The sequence below is a fragment of the Colossoma macropomum genome, unplaced genomic scaffold (genome assembly GCF_904425465.1).
Source record: "Colossoma macropomum unplaced genomic scaffold, Colossoma_macropomum, whole genome shotgun sequence".
Classification (NCBI taxonomy): Eukaryota; Metazoa; Chordata; class Actinopteri; order Characiformes; family Serrasalmidae; genus Colossoma; species Colossoma macropomum.
Window position 1 is genome coordinate 18,444,643 of NW_023494792.1, and position 17,402 is coordinate 18,462,044.

At 36.8% G+C, this 17,402-nt stretch overlaps 1 protein-coding gene across 2 annotated transcripts in view; it reads right to left on the bottom strand.

The window, feature by feature from the left end:
• itga11b (integrin, alpha 11b) overlaps positions 1 to 16,967 on the bottom strand; it is a 37,637-nt gene extending 20,670 nt beyond the window's left edge. Inside the window, exons 1-6 of one of the 2 annotated variants that reach the window (XM_036576366.1) lie at positions 16,815 to 16,967; positions 9,585 to 9,696; positions 3,702 to 3,811; positions 3,474 to 3,565; positions 3,232 to 3,346; positions 2,993 to 3,120 (exon numbers count right to left, since the gene is read on the bottom strand). In XM_036576366.1, the coding sequence (XP_036432259.1) occupies positions 2,993 to 3,120; positions 3,232 to 3,346; positions 3,474 to 3,565; positions 3,702 to 3,811; positions 9,585 to 9,696; positions 16,815 to 16,863 (606 nt within the window). In that variant the 5' untranslated portion in view covers positions 16,864 to 16,967. The remainder of the gene's footprint in view (positions 1 to 2,992; positions 3,121 to 3,231; positions 3,347 to 3,473; positions 3,566 to 3,701; positions 3,812 to 9,584; positions 9,697 to 16,814) is intronic. The other variant, XM_036576365.1, reaches the window with a different exon arrangement.
• Between the last annotated feature and the right edge of the window lie 435 nt (positions 16,968 to 17,402).

Consider the following 17,402-nt stretch of genomic DNA (forward strand, 5'->3'; position numbering starts at 1 on the left):
TGCTAGATTGACTGTTTAAACTATTAATTGCTCTGAATGTCTACTCTTGGTCTGAGCCCTGGGTTTCATCTTTGAAGACTGCATTTGCTGTAAAAAAGGATGAAGACCAGAGAAAAAAGGAAGCCATTCTGAAGCTGAGAAAAGAGAGAAAATCAGAAAATCAGAGCCATTGCACAAGCATTGGGCATAGCCAATACAACATTTGGAAAATCCTGAAAAAGAAAGACAATACTGGTGTACTAGCAATCAGACACTGAACAGGTCAGCCAAGGAAAAAAACAGCAGTTCATGACAGCTCTCATTGTGAGAAAAAAACAAAAAAAACAAACAAAAAACAACTGTCAGTGACATCACCAACAACCTTGACAGGGCAGTGGTGAAAGCATCACAATTCACTGTTCGAAAAAGACTTTTTCTTTTGAGCAGGAATATAGAGGCCACACCACAAGATGCAAACCACTCATTAGCAGTAAGAATCTGAAGTCCAGATTGGAATTCACAAAGAAATACAGAGGTGAGCCACAAAAGTTCTGGAACAGAGTGGACTGATGAGACCAAGATTAACCTCTAACAAAGTGAAGAAAAGGCCAAAGTGTGAAGAAAGAAAGAACAGTGCAAGGAATGTCATGGCTTGGGCTTGCATGGCTGCTTCTGGAACAGACTCGCTAATCTTTATTGATGATGGAACTCATGCTGGTAGCAACAAAACAAATTTAGAAGTCTACAGAGACATTCTGTTTGCCATTTTACAGACAAACACATTAAATCTAATCAGGAGGAAACTCATGCAGCAAAAACCCCCCAGCATCACCCAAAAAACAAACAACAACTAAAAGAAGCTACAATAAAATGCTGGAAAAGAATCACAAAAGAAGAATGCAACAGTTAAGTGATATCAGTGGGTCGTTGGCTTGATGCAGTTATTGCAAGCAATAAATATGCAACCAAATACTGTGTTTTATTTACTCTAATTTAGACTATTTGTTTCTGTACTCTTGCTCACTTAAAAAATAAGTGGATTACCACTAGAGGTGCCATGTCCTAAGTTGTTTAACACATCTAGATGTAAATATGTAAATAAATAAGATGTAAATAAAAGTTGAAAATCTGATCTGATCCCACCTCTACATTAGACCTTAACTGAACTGTTTGAACTGGTTAGTCCACTCACAATTTCTGTCCGAAATGTCATTAAGAAATGGCAACTGGAGAACTCTGGAAGTCAAGGCAAGAACTGGAAGACCAACAAAACTCTCAGATACAACTGTTTGTATGCTGTCCAGAAAAGCAAAGCAAAACCCCCACAGGACCTGCGAGAAGGTTTAGCTGACACAGGAGTGGTGGTGCACTGTGCTACTCTTCAGTGCTGCTTGCACAAATATGATCTGCATAGAAAAGTCATCAAACGGAAATCTCACCTGCGCCCTTTTGTGAAGTAATGAAATAAAAATGGAACTTTTTGTCCACAATCACCAAAGGTATATTAATAAAAAAGACCAGCATTTGATGAAAAAAACTTCCAACTTTTAAGTACGGGTGTGAATCTACCATGCTTCAGGGCTGTGTGGCAGCTATTGGCACAGAAATCATTGCATGGGTAATAGAATGACTCCTAGCTGGCTAGACAGAAATGTTTGCACACTGTGATATCTACCAAATGGAAGGTGTTAATAAGTACTGACTTTGTGGGGTGTCTAAATATTTGCACATGCCACAATTACTATTTTATGCTCATCAAGTACAGAGTAACTGCATTAACAATTGAAATGATTTGCTGTAAAGGATGTGTTTACATTTTTCACTTCAAAAATCAACAAAATATGTAACTGGTTGGGTTCTCCAAACTTTTGCATACAACTGTAGAGCACCACAGGGCAAAAATAATGGTAAAGTATGGGATAAAGCAAGTTAATGTTGTACAAGACACTTCATACCACTTTTTAATAGCTCTAAATCATCATGTGGAGCAAAATGAAAGTTTTGTAAAATGTCAAGGTTTTAAGAGCACCTTTCTAAGGTTCCAGAGAAGTGCAGAAGGGAAGACCAACAAAAAAGCAAAGGGGTCAACTGTTTTCTAAGAACAGAGGTTAAACTGTGGAACATGAACTATTCCAAATTTTATGATTTACTCAAATACAGACAGGGAAAGATTTAGTGATTCTGGGGCTTTAGGCATAAGACAGGAAGGGGGCCCCCTGGATGCACAAAAAAATTCAGAGCTCCTGAGGGGTGCAACCATGCAGAACTGTGCAAAAATATGTTGACCAGTGATACTGTCCTATATTGAAATAGCCAATACATTTAATATAGATTGTTGTAAGAATGTTATAATACCACTTCAAGGGCACATATTTTTTCTGAAGTCTACTTATAACATTTGGTTTTATGTAGTCAACATTTTTTTTTATGACATCAAAGGAATTAATTCAAAACAGCCTGTTTTTGCAGTTTAGATTCCATATATGGACTGTATGGACTGGGGAGTGAATGGTATGTTTTAAACCTTTAACAATGCTTACAAACTCCATTAATCTCTTTTATTTCAAAAAAGCAAGGGAAATTCCATGATAGGGCCCTTAAATAATTTCTAAACTTTTTTTTTATGTAAGCATTTTATTGAGTGAAATAATCTCACAATACCAACAGATAATTTTGCTTGCTTTAAAAATATGCTTGAAACAAGCATAATGATCTGTCAATATACTGAGATAATTTCACTTAATAAACTTCTAAAACTAATAAATAGTACAAATATTAAATAATAATAACAATCACAACAATCACAAATAACAATTACGTTTAAACTGTAGATATTTTAACAAAAGTTATTTAACATCAATTCATACACTATATCTAATATGCATTTTCATGGGGCCCTTGAATCATGGGGCCCTAAGCAGCTGCTCTGCTGCCCCTGTGCTCAGATAGATGCAAAATTACACATCCAGCTCAAAGATTTGCGCAGCATACAGAGTATAAAATTCATATTTACCTGAATCTGTCCTGGCCCAATGGAAAACTTCTGAAGGATGTTGATTAGGAAGTATTGCACCTCAAACCAGGGGTATATAGAATTTGATCCATCCAGCACTATTACTATGTCCATATAGGTCTCACATCCTGACAGAAAAAAATAAATGCAATAGTACAGCACCTTTCCGTACTGAAAACAGTGCCATCAACAGCCAAGCAACGTGTTGAACATGAAAAGAGAAATAAGTTGAATTTTACTCTGAAAGGCTGGGGCGATGCTGCGTGTGAAGTTAAAACTGCTGTCAACTCTGGAGCAGATTCCTGTGCTGTATAACGAACTGCCACATTCATATGACCACAACGGACCACAAGCCTGGAACATAAAACAGTTCATAACACACATACTTTAACCTTTGTATCTTATTAAACTGAAGTTTTAATTGGACATAGATCGAAATTTCTTTGTATCAAAATAGGGCTATTATGAGAACCACACCTACCACAAAACTGTTATCCTTTGGGTTAGAGGCAAGGGACATCCCAAGACTCATTTTGTCTTTGCGTTCTAAAACATTCTTTAAAGATATCTCTCCTTGGAGGAAAGATCCAGAAAAGAGCAAAACAAATAAAGAGATACATTTAAGAAAAAGCTGTTATTCCAAAATGACTCAGTAAATGCTGTCTTGATGCAAAAAAATGAATCTTCCATTAAGAATCCAAAGAGACACCTAAGTTCAGTCGTGAACAGTTTGTATCAGTTCTGCTTGCCAGTGGACACCTGTAGACATCACCAGTCTGGTTTTCACCACTCTTCTCAAATGGAGCTCCCACCAATAGCCTACAGTGAAACAAATCAAAACACTAAAGACATGACTGAACCACTGTTTGTCCAAATCAATGACTGATTACAGTTTTTATTACTGTACACTCTCAGAAATAAAGGTACGAAACTGTCACCGAAGCAGTTCCCCTCTTGTCACTGGGGTGGTATCCTCAAGGGTACATCTCAATACCTTTAGTCAGGGAACATAATTGTACCATAATCCATTGAAAATATATTTTCTAAGTTGTATTGACTCCACACACCCCGTCTATGAAGAGAATATGTACTTTTCACCTGGGAAAAATTTATTTAAGGTACGCAATCAGACCTTAAAAACACTGTTTTATGTAAAAAGAGGTCATTTTAGGGCCAATCAAAGCCATTCTCTCCCAGAGAGATAAATGTACAAAATGAGCACAGCAGCATGGACTGAAGCATAAAATACCAGGGTAGAGTACCACTGAAAAGAGCCACTGCTTAATGCATTACTATTACTCATGTTCATACCAGCAACAACAAACCACAAGCCTTTTTGCTTTGGCCTGTGTGATGAATGTATGTGGTTGTTTACATTCCTCTGGCAAGCTCCAGTGTCACTGCTCTGTGATATCCATGTGTTTTTTATAGGAAAAAAACTTGCCAGTTCATTCTAGCATGCTGTTAGCATATTTTAGACTAAATATAATAATCCTACTAAGCATACCTCCTCATTTCAGTTTCCCAAACAGCAGAATTTTTGTTATGTTTTTTGGTAGGTCAGAGCCATCAGCCACTGACCAAGCAATTAAAACTTGAAATCAATCCAGACATTTAACATACTTAACATTTCCTTTTGCTATTTTGACCGTGATAATCACAAAATCATTATATATAAAAACTCACATTTCAAGTAGTGATTTATAAAAGTGATCATGATGCATACAGTCGTCAGTCTGAGTGTGCTACAGGCACTAGGATGCCCAATTCATGAACATGTTTTTATAAATCTGAAAAACACATTTAGAAACAAATTCAAGTACATTTTATAAATGAGGCTCCAGGTCACACAAAGTTTCTCCTAAAATCAAAAGTATTAGGGAATTTGACTGCCCTTTGCTATAGTAACAGTTTCGACTAGCTGTTGGAACATTGCTGTGAGGATTTGATTGCACTGAGCCACAAGAACATTAGTGAGGTCAGGTACTGATGTTGAATGATTAGTTCTAAATCATAAATGCCACTCCAAGTCATGCCAAAGGTATAGGATGATGCTCCATCACTTCAGAGAATGAAGTTCAAATGCTCCACGGCCTAATGCTAGCTAAACGCTTGACACTGGACATGGTGACCTTAGGCTCCAGAGCATCCCATTCCATTGGCATGTGTTCATGTGTCCTGCAGCCATCGCAGATTGACGACAGTTCTGCTTTCCTATGCCACCAGCACACCGTGTTAATGCATTTTCAGGACAAAAGGTACTGCAAATAAAAGAGCCTCATTAGACAATTTTGTGGCCCTAGACTATGAAAAATTTGAGACTAGATTTTTAGAGATTTTATATATGCTACATAAAAATAATGACAGCAAAACAGGTTTGCCAACATGGGTGAGGTGGATGGAGTAAGATACTTAATTTTGCATGCACAAGAGTATTATGCTCATTGTCCTTAGCATAGAACTGTGGTGCACACTGGCCATTTATTGCCATGAAATACCTTTGCACAGCATGAGAGCTCAAGAAGAGACCCAAAAGCATGAGAGTTGGCACCCCTCATTATGAAAAAAATATACTGCTAATACTAATACTAAATAACTTGATATTAGTTACCCCTCACTCTTGCAAGACATCTCCTTTCAGCGATAATTTGTTTTAGCAACTTGTTTGGTTGTTATTGGTATAAATTAACACACATTTGCAGCCTAACAATCGTTTTTGTTGAAATAATAATCTAAAGCTGATGAAGTTAACCTATAGGATACTTTTATTGTAGTTTCCTTTACTTTTATTGTAGTCTGTTCTTAATCAATTATTAATATTATTAAATTTTTTAAATGAACTGTAATGACAACATTAAAATCATTTAAGCTGTGGTTCATCTTTCACAAGAGATGGCATTCTGTGCTTTGAAGGCTGCAGCATGCGGCTCCATCTGTTTAACTAGCATGAGCACAGTAAAAAATGAATGTTCTGAAGAAAGAAAATATATTTACAGTGATATGAACTCTTTTAAAGAATACAAAGATTATGAGATAAATATGAATATATATGATACATATTTTCTGACATTTAAATCATCCAGATTGATTGGACATGGTGACAGAGGAAATCTAACAGCATTCATAATACTACTGTTAAACAGTTCAAGCCTAGTGTGTACACAGTTAATGCCTGTGTCAGCATAGGGTGCACCTTCAAGTAGCTCACTTTTGGACATATGTTGATGACACAGAACACAGTTTTTCAAATCAGTACTATGCTTGTATTTTTGTGTGACCTTTTATTACTGCTACCAAAAAATTGGTTTAATCCTTCCAAAAAAAAAAAACAAACTTCTGTTTCTGTCAAAAGTGCAGATTCTAAACTTTCAACTGACACACATTTGTGTTTTTTAAGTAGAAGGTGAGGTATTTTTATAATTTGAACTTAATGAAAAGTTATTTTTGTATAAATCTAATTCATATAACTAAGTAGAACGTAAATCAAATGTATTCGAAAAATAGAATAGAATAGGAATCAGCAGCAATAGGACAACAGCTCAGAGGCACCCACTGACATTCACACCCAGCTCCAGTCTCCCCTCTTGCACATTCTCTACCACTTTACCCTCCTGCCCTCCTCTCCCCTCCCCTGCTTTTCTAGAATAGAATAGAATAGAGAAAAAACAACAGTAACTCTTGAAAGATTAATGTTGATCCACAGTTGTTTCAGGATTGATGCTGAACAAGGGCTGGGACATTTCTGTTCTTCCTTAGATGCAGTGTATAATCAATTAAACTAACTCACTCTGAAGTTATAATTAATTAAAGCAGTATAAAATGGGTAGCAACCCTGCACTTTTCTCCTTCACATCTGCTACATCTCCACATGGTATTTCCCGTTTTCTTCCTAAGAATTTACTTTTCCAGTGCCTTGGCCCAAAGAGTGGAAATTTTGTCCATCCAGAAAGTTATTTCCACTAAGTGAAGGATTGTTCCTCATTCTTACTAAAAAATCCTTCTAAACTAAATAAAAACATATCGTACTGTGATTGAAGTCACTCAAATAGTAGACTAGAATATGTCACGTCTGAGAGTGCTTGAGGTCAGTAACAGGTGCTAACCTGAGGACTGACATGAAAGACTGGACAAAAAGCATATGGACACTGCAACCTAGCTGACCCCCATGCACACACACTCTGAGCATCGACTCCATTCCCTGCTGTTTTGATGGCATCCTTATTAACTCCTAGACACAGTCAGCCTTTTTGGTGTTCCCATTTTACAATGGCTTACACAGTAATATGTTTTAGTATACAGTAATATAGTAATAAGGTAATAAGTTTATTAACTTATTTAATTAGAAAAAATCTATTTCTTTCATTTTACACTCCATAATGAGGCATGATCTCCCACATTTAGCACAAAAGACACCTGCTCTTGCCTTTGGGACGATGGCTAGACAGGTGAATAGTTATTTGATTTATATATTTGATCAATTCGTCAACAGTTTGGATCGTGTGGTCGAGAAATTGTTCCCAGCATTCATTCCATTGTGATGAGTATTTCATGAGTACAGGACCATCTATGCTATTTTACTGGAAACAAAGAGTGATGAATTGGTCTGGGGGGAGTAAGGGAATCACCAGTGATTTTTGGCATGTATGTTAATGGCCATAAGGAAAATAATCACATTTATGAGAAAAATAAGAGCTAAGAAGAGTTCATTTTTGGCATCAAATAGCAGAGACTCATTTCCTAAAGGAAACTGAATCACTGATTTCATTCCTGATTTATCAGACACCAAAAAATGTCCAATTATAATACCACCTGCGTGTACAGGAGTGTAGACTACTGAACCGTTGGATATTTTAGGCTATTACAAACTACAAAAAAGGAAAACAACATTCCTGACTCTGCTGTGCTACTACAGAGACACTCACATTCCTGAAGCATCACATACCAAGAGGTTTGCTTTCCGCCACTGTGTTAAGCTGTACTATGATGAGATGCACAGTGGGGGGACTCAGGAATAACAGACCGCCTCACATACTTTCCAGAAGCCACTACTGCTGTGAAAGGCTATCAGACAGGTTGCGCTAGACAAGAGCAAATACTTTCCACTTATTTACCTGCAAGCTTCAAAGGCCAAAACATTTCGCAATGCTGAAGGACCGTAAGTTACCGTCATGACTGAGAAACTTTAAGCTAAAAAACAGGAAGCAGAGGCCATCTTGGATCATGTGGAGTTACCTTATATAAAGGGAATTGTATATATATAACATACTGCATATAGACATGCATTTCTAAATTTCCCTTAGGCATATAATGAATATACAAATGTACATGTATAAAGCCTCTTGAACCTTTATATATATATATATATATATATATATATATATATATATATATATATATATATATATATATATATATATATATGTATGTACGTATATACATGTATGTGTATATATACACACATATACACGTGTGTGTGTATGTGTGAGTGAGTGTGTGTGTCTGTAATATATACACTCAGTTGCTCAGTTGCAACAGTGTAATGAAAACCATAACTCAGAGTCCCTGAAGCTATTTGTGTACTTTTCAGGTAAAAATACAGGCAGTATTTATACTACAGGAGATTCATGCCAGGCTCCTGGCCCCTCATTCCCTAGGGCCTGGTATGAGATTTTTGGATGCAGCTTGACTAAAATTGGCCTTAATACCATCTGCCATCTTTACCATTTATACCATTTTGCAAATAGGAATGATTCTACAAGATACAGCAGCATGGAAAACTTTTTCAGGCTCCAGTTAAATCCCATATGTAGGAGGCTCTCTTGATGTGGAATGAAATCGTTGCTATCTATGCTTACTTTATCTGATTTTCATACTCACAAGAGTGAAATTTTAGTAAGAATGTTTAAATATTTTTCTATATACAGCATTTGAATGTCTTGAATGTTTGCTGACTTTTGATTTACCCAGATTTGGTTGCTGTGACTCATTTTATTTACTAAGAAAGAATGGCTTTGATTGAGATCCATATAGTGGCACACAGGAATGATTTGTAGTAAGAAATGATATATAGACTATCCAATTATGAGAGATTTGAAATATGATCGATTGCACAGAGGAATTCTACCAGGCAGAATGCAGACTCTGTCCTTGCCAGCAGACAGCATTTGGGATTAAACACAAATCACAAAAACTGCTCTGAGTAATACAAAACCGGGATTGTGCAAGTGACGGTTCAGTATCATGGAGAAAGCTTCCTTTTTCTGATGAAAACTGTGCAATGAATAAGGACTATGAATAGTGTTACGTATTAAACACTAATTTGTCATACACCTGTCATAAAGCGAATTTTGCAGCTGAAAAACATAACACGGTATAGATTGTAAATATTTGCTGCTCTCCTAAGCAATCAATGAAATGACTTCCACGTTTTTACATTTCTGCAAATAATATCCAGACTGGAGTTGGTTTAGAAAATGACAATTTTCAAGTTTCAGTTAGTGCTGTGGCTGAAGTTTCATTAGGATCTAAAGAGAATATTTTTGCCAAATGTTACACCTCTTTGTTAATTATAGCTTAAAGAAGAACACCGTACCATTTCTCACCAAGCGCCTCATGTTGTTGCACTGTGTAGCCAAACTGCGCCTCCTTTGGACCTCGGATGATCTGTGGATTCTTCGTGTCAATACTGAAGCAGTCCCGGCTCCCTTAAAATAGAAGCCTTACATTAATACGTATTGCATATTGATGCATCAAGTTATGAGACAATCTGGAACATGAGAACCAGTGGGTGTGAACAGTCACATTTTGCATTATCTGCTAAGTCTTTTAAAGGACTAAGAAAGAGAAATAACTGGTCAATGTCATTTCATCATTTGCTTTCCAAAACAATGAATGGCTACAAGCATTGATTGCTTACAAGGAAGAGAAAATCAACATAATCAGTAATCACAGGTTAATATTAATCACAATTAGGCAGTTATCAGAGGACATACTTCCTATACTTTCATCAGGACGCAAAGCAGAAAGACTCTGCCTTAATATTCCTTCTCCAAAATACACTTCAGCCTGCATCCACCAACAGATAAATACAGACCAAAAACACCAATTACTTATCAAGGAGAGAACAGGTACATATTTGGACAGGGACATATCTTAGGACAGGTTCAGCTGACCCTAGATCAGTCGTACCCCGAGACACTTGATCATTTGAAGTCTGGTTTCAATTTAAATGTTTATCTAGAGAGGTCAAATAGGAGCAGGAAGACTTTTCTACTGCTGCCAAGTGAGGCAAAAATACCATATTGGAGTAATGATGTCATATTGCGTTTCAAGTTTAATTTCCCCAGCAGGAAACTGAAATGTGAAAATGTATGGAACAGATGAAAGGTCCATCCTCTGATAAAAAGGAGACAAAAAGGTCAAGATGATTCTTTCAGTCTTCCTGTCTTTTCATCTGTCTTTCTTTCTCTCTCTCTCACTCTCTTACACTCTTGTCACCACATCATCGTGCTGCAATAGCCTATTCAAGTTTCCTTACCTCTTTTTGTCTGGTTGTTGTTTGAACCCTGTGTTGAGAGGTAGCTTTTGACGACAAGATAATATGATAAAAATACTACAATTACAGTGTAGAATGAAATGTTTGTGATGTCAGGTGAGTCTGTCTATAGATTTATGTTGTGTGGATTATTGCCCTTGACATGATGTGTGCCTTCAAATGTTTTCCAATAGGAGAGAAATGCAGCCTGAAAAGCAATCACAGTTAATAAGAAACAGAGTTATATTCCCTCCCTAGCTGAACAAACACTTTATATAAGTAGACTTTTCTTTTTTCAGATTTTATACAGCTTCATTTAAGCATACTGTATAGGCCATTTTGATTTGCTGCATTTTTCATTACAAAACAGACTCAAAACCTCTCATATATTTGAGGAACTGTCATGGCAATTGCAACTAGTTTTAAAGAGGAAAGCAGAAAAAATGGCCAAATCTGATACATGCCTTTACCTAATGCTACTAATATCTTCACCAGTCCCAGACCTACTCACAACCCAAAGATTACCCAATTTTCCACTTACTCTAGATGAAGTCTATCCATTGGACTACATCGATTTTGGATTCCAAATTTTACTTCTTTAGTTTAAAACTGTAGCTATGAGGCTAACTTTGCTAACAACCACTGAAACTCAACAGTGAACCAAACAGCCCAAACTGTTTCTGTAAAAATACATCCTCAAAATATCACTCAACCTGTCCAGTCACTATGGGCATCCATTTCAGACAACACCAAGGCTGGTTGAATCAGATTCATCCATATTTATGACAGTCTTTGTCACAAATGCTGATTCTAGATCACCACTCTACAGGTTTTTATTTTATATCGTTCACTGTAAGCGGCCTAACAAGTCTGCACAACCATAATGAAGACCTGAATGTGGGTTGAGTGGGTTGAAAGACATTTTGGTGATGTATTTTTACATGTGAGATATTTGGGTGACTATTGAATTCTTGTGTTAGCAATGTTAGCCTTGCCACTCCAACTAAAGAAGCAAAATTTGGACTCCAATTGTGTAAATTTGACTTTTCGCCAAACTTTTCTTTAATTTTTTGGTGAAACTAACAGGTTTCTCCACAACACATCTGAAAATATGCACTGTTAAATTGGAAGTCACTGTGTCTTATTTGTGATGAACTGATATGGTTTATAAGTTTATAACTGTAATTTATCATTTGGTTTATAATTGTGTACATTGCTATTGATTGCAAAACTTTCTAGAAATAACAATTAGGTTTTTTTAATCACACTCACACAATACTAGGCATGCACCGAAATGGAATTTCTGGTGCGATACGATAATTTATAATTAACAACTTATTTGATATCACTATCAATTACTAACATTTCTACCCCTTTTTTGTATTTTAAAACAAATTTACATAATAATCTGTACATAAAGTGCAGAAAGCAAAAGACTAAAACTCTAAAGATGGAGCAAGATTATTAATTCTACATAGACATGACAGCTAAATGAGACATGACAATTAGTGCAAACTTTTACATACTTACTCAAAATCATTCTTTTAAATGGTTATCTCCTTTTAGATGTCTTACTAAGATCATAAAGATCTTTGTGTTAAATGTGTTACCGTGCAAATTTCACATTTTTCCTTTGGAAATACAGAATTTATCTGAACTTTAGCTACCAGTTTATTTTGAAGAAGCAAACATATGCTGTGGTGTATGAAAGTGGTAGCCTGTTAGCTAATCAACTTTTTCTCCACTAGCCATCCTAGGTGCACTAGGTGGTAGTGCTAACTGAGCTAACTGAGTTTCACACAACAAAAGACAGATTAAATTTGAGTCTTACCCAAAACTTTAGTTTAGTAATTATTTATGACTTTAAATGTGTTTATGGTCATTTTTTAGACAGTGCTATATAGTATTGGACTTTTGGTATTTATTTATTCTTTTTTTCAAAAGTTAATTCGTACTGTCCAAGTATAAGGTATCTGGATTCATGGCTTGATGTCAGCTGATCACAATAAAGGAAGTAATCAGCACTTCAGTGTTCACTCTACCCACAGCTGTCATTCATTAAGAGTTTATTTAGTTCATAAGAACTAAAACTATGATATTCTGGTGCTGGAGGGAGAAGCCTGAGTATGTTGTCTTGTACAGATACTATTTGCAATCATAGATAAAAAACATCAACTATGTCTGAGCAGCTTAACAGACAGCAGAGTAACTTAAGCATTTAATGGTAAAACAGACTGATCTTTAATCTCCGTCCTTTCTTGAATAACATCAGCAGGACATTCAGCACAACACTGCCCATTTAAACAAGCTGAAACCCTGATATTCCTTTACTCAGTGGCCAATTGGAGTTCTCTCCAAGAGCTTCACTATGGCAACACAAACAGAAAAAAAAACTCCTAACAGCACATGGAACTAATGGCTGCCATGCCCTTATTTTATTGCTTGGCAGGCTTCACATGATCTGCATCACAGGTCTTTAACTCTTGGGTCAAAGGGATTGAGGGTCTGCATAACTTAAGAATTCTACTGATGTGACTGTACCACCTTATTCAACTCGTTAGCTAACTATCAAGCCCTTTGTGAGTTTAAAAAGTTTAATAAACAAGCACACTACACTACTGCAACCCCCTGCATTCAGAGACAACTTCTCTCATCAAAAACTTGACCTAAAACATCAGCACAACTCATAGAGAGGAGACACACTCACAATCCAAACTAATTATTATAACATTAACAACAACAAAAAACTGTATGGATAACTTTTACCACAATTATACTTTGCCCATAAGGCCCCTTTGAATTGTTACAGCCTCCCTTGAACGTTACTATCGCAATCTTCGTATAAAACACTGTTAGCCAGCTAGCTAACTGCTGCTATAGGCCCAAAGGCCGGGTAAAACAAATGACCTTATGGACGATTATTACCAGATGTTATAAAGGAGGAGACCGATCATTGGTTAAAACATAAATGGGAAATCTCGTAAAGCTCAACGTGGCGTCTGTTTGCAGAGAAAGTCCTGGTAACATAAAATGTCAACATCAGCCTGTTTCAATACGCTTCCACCCACAGAAAGGGCTAGATATACAGGGAAACTAAATCCCAAAATCAGTGTGGAAAAATTACTCTCTAGAGTATCCAGCCGTCACTTATTTTGACCTGCACCATTATCTGACAGAATCGCCAGGTAGCTTAAGCTAACTTTAGTCAATACTGTCATCCAGATAGCCAACGTTAGCTAACATTGTGATTAAAATGCTCAAGTCTACAACCCACTATGAGTCTGCATATTATTAGCAATACAATCAATATCATCCTTGTTCTGTATAAATCTGGATTAATTACATATAAACTTGTCACTATGCTATTCTCATCTAAGAGCAAAATGCTCAAGTATAGCTGTACTATTACATATTATTAGCACTACTAGCTATTACAATTACACTCGTTGTTAGCTAGCTAGCTAGCAAGCTAATGTAGCTAGAATCTAGACAGCTTGACTGACTATCTCACAGTAACCTCATGTATCTGGGGAATTGGATACCATTTTTTAATGACAAATTCTCAGATAGAGAATTAATTAACTTTCTGACCAACCTGACCCAAAATGTCTGCTGCACACACAGACATGGATATCATCAGGATCCCATATGGTCCCTGTGGATGGTGAGCCCTCCTACCTGTTTATAGCCTTGTGTTATGTTTTGGCTCCGTTTTGCTTCTTGAAATTATGTAAAATCTTAAACCAGGTTTTTAATCTTATTTATTGTGCACATCACCATGCAATAGCTTTTTGGCATATCTGCAGTTTTAGTTTAAAAGCAATAAAGAGAAGTGAACAATGCAAATCTGTTTCCCCCAGGGCATGGGCAAGGCCTAAATGTGCTCTGCCTCTGTAAGGACTTTGTCATTACCTTCAGAAATACTGCAAGTTGTATCATTCAGCTCACCATACAACTTATGTTTTCCATAGTTGCCAAGATTGAAATTCGAGGATCTGTTCAGAATTGCTGAAGAACACCAAACACAAAACAATGTGGGTGTCCAAACTGAATAATGGATATATATTTTTCATATAAGAAACGGTTTACATCTATCAGAGTACAATAATGTCAGCTAACGTCCACAGAGTGACAAAAAATAGATAGGTGAAAATAACTATAACCAAAAAAATAGATTAGCCATGTTAGCTTTCTAAAAATAAACTAGTTGGCAAAAAGCTAAACATGAACAAACACCGGCAGGGGAAAACAAAAACTGTTCTACTGAAAGCAGCTGTAAACAGCACCAACTTTAAAATAGTCTTAGCATAATGTTAGTCAGAAGTGGTGAAATGCTGACACAAAGGTTCTTGTCTTCCATATGACAAAGTTTATTCCTTCATAACTCCTAATTACACAAACCCATCTTAACTCTGAGAAGACATAGGAACTGATGTAAGGTTATTTTTACTTCAAGCTCGAGTACAAGCTCTAATTACTGGACATCGTTGTTAACGTTGTTGTTCTAGCAGTCATAATTTTAACTGTGTATACTGGTCAGTGACTCATTTAAGAGCCAATGACAACTGAGAGCGAGAAGAAAAGAAAGCATGTTTATAAAAGGAAAAATGGCTAAAAGGTGTGTAGCGAAGCTTTGTAATGAGCTGAGTTGAAGACACGAGTACAGTCGAGTGCATACACATCTAAAGCTCTAAAAACTACCACACTCTTCACATCTTTACATCCACAACCCTCACTTAAATATGTTTACCCGCTGCTTCTTTAGCTACTGTGTCAGCGCAAACTGCACAGAATACAGCAGCAGCTCCACGACTGTTTACTTGAGTCTCCTCCTAATGGGAGAACGCAATAGTTAGCATGAGTTCGCGCGAGTTTGGTTCGTTTAGCAACAACTTAAAGGTCGAGTAGCGTGTGATGCCCAATATTTTAGTCGCCTAAAATCATCTGCAGAATAGTGTGAGGTGTCCAGTATTTTTACAATGCCAGAACTTTAAAAGTCGCGTAATGTACCCAAGGCTTTAGGTTAGGCTAGGTTACTTTACCAGACATACGCTAATGCTAACATTAACAAGCTAGCTAACTTAGCTAGAACTGGTTAGATTGCCAAGACAGGATAGATTACCAGCTTGCTAATACTTGCTAATAATTTGTTAACAACACTCTGCCTCTGCCTCAAAGAAAAATAATATTTAACGTTACTACCAATGTTGTACAACCTTGTTATGGAGCAATGCTAGCACTGAGTAGCTAATGAGTAGCATTAACTAAACTAGCTAGCTTTAGCTGACTAATCTTACGAGGAGCCAACTGAGTGTAATCAACGTGAATCTAATCTAATTTAGGATAATTCTAAGAACAACATAAGTGACTTAAGCTAAATATATTCCTCACCTGTAACGTTAGCGGTTCAAATGACCGTTGAACCTGGTTCAACTGTTGAACTGTTGAGTTTCCGTTGAACTTTGAATTTGAGAGTGTGATGGCGCGCGACTCTACTGATCCCCAGGATTACCTACCAGTTCAACTATGTTTTTTGTCTCACCTTCAAGAAGTGGTGAGGTGGGGAGAGTAGCACACTCATACTCTAGTAAAAGGATTGCTCCTGTAGTGAAATAATGACTCAAGTAAAAGGATTCTTCTCATTTTTAGTCTAAAGTAAAATAATAAACCTCAAAACTCATAACTAGTTACTACTCATGACAAGTTACATTTACTCAACCAGTACAGATGCTGTTACCAATGTAGCAAATGTAATTAAGCACAAAATTGAATTAGTAACTAAATGCTATTGGCTAAAATGTACCTTGGTAAAAAAAAGTAGATTCTTTTCTTCAGAAAAATATGTAAAAATAGCATAATTGGAAAATATGCAGGAACGTACACATCCACCAAATCGTTACTTAAGTACATGTAACTGAGGTAAGAAGGTAAGAAAAAATGTAGTCTAAACATAAGAGTAGTACTAATTTTTACCCTCGATAATTTTTCAGAATTTTTATACATTGATAGGTCTGTTCTATATCTTCTTATATAACTCTCATTTTCTCCTAAGCAACCTGCGGCTGTATTGTTAGATACTGCGCTATTACATTGTTGTTCATATTATTTGCAGCACTTCTTTGCAGCCACTCTTTACAATATTAGTATTCTGTCTGTACATCGATTTACTCAGTCATGTAAATTATTCCATTAAATCCCCAAATCAAGGCATAGCACTCATTCATAGTTGCACATACCCCAATATATATACACATGTGACATATGTGATATGTGTCCTCTGTCTCTTACCTGGGAGCAGGAAGCAGCTCCAAAGCAGCAGGATGGTATAATACTCCATAAGAGTGTATGTGCATAGGTCAGCGTGTGTGTGCGTGTGTGTCAGTCAACACCGCTTGCTGTAAAGTTTTTGGTCTGCTTGAGACAACTGCGCTGCCACAGCAGCACTAAATCGGGGGAGGAGTGGCTCACATCTGCAAGGAGGTGCACTGAACTGCGCACTACTGAATGACAACAAGGCTCTCAGACACACACATACACACAAGCTACTGGAAGTCTGCATGATCCCATATACCTTCACACACATACCATGATGGGGTGTATGTGAGTGTGGTGTTTGGGGGGGTGTAGTGGGTCTTTTAAAGCTTCTTGTAGCTCAGGCAGGAGGTGACAGAGGCATGTATTCTTTAAAGAGACTTTTATGAAGCAGTTCTAGTAATACCTTTCTTCTTTTACTGCTTTTAATGTTGTTACACCTTTATAATACTCTCTCTCTCCCTCTCCCTGTCTCTCTCTGCCCCCCCCCCTCTCTTGCTGAATGAAATGAGGGGAAACACGCCAGATGTTGAGCCATGGAACGTTTAACCAGTCCAGTGCCTT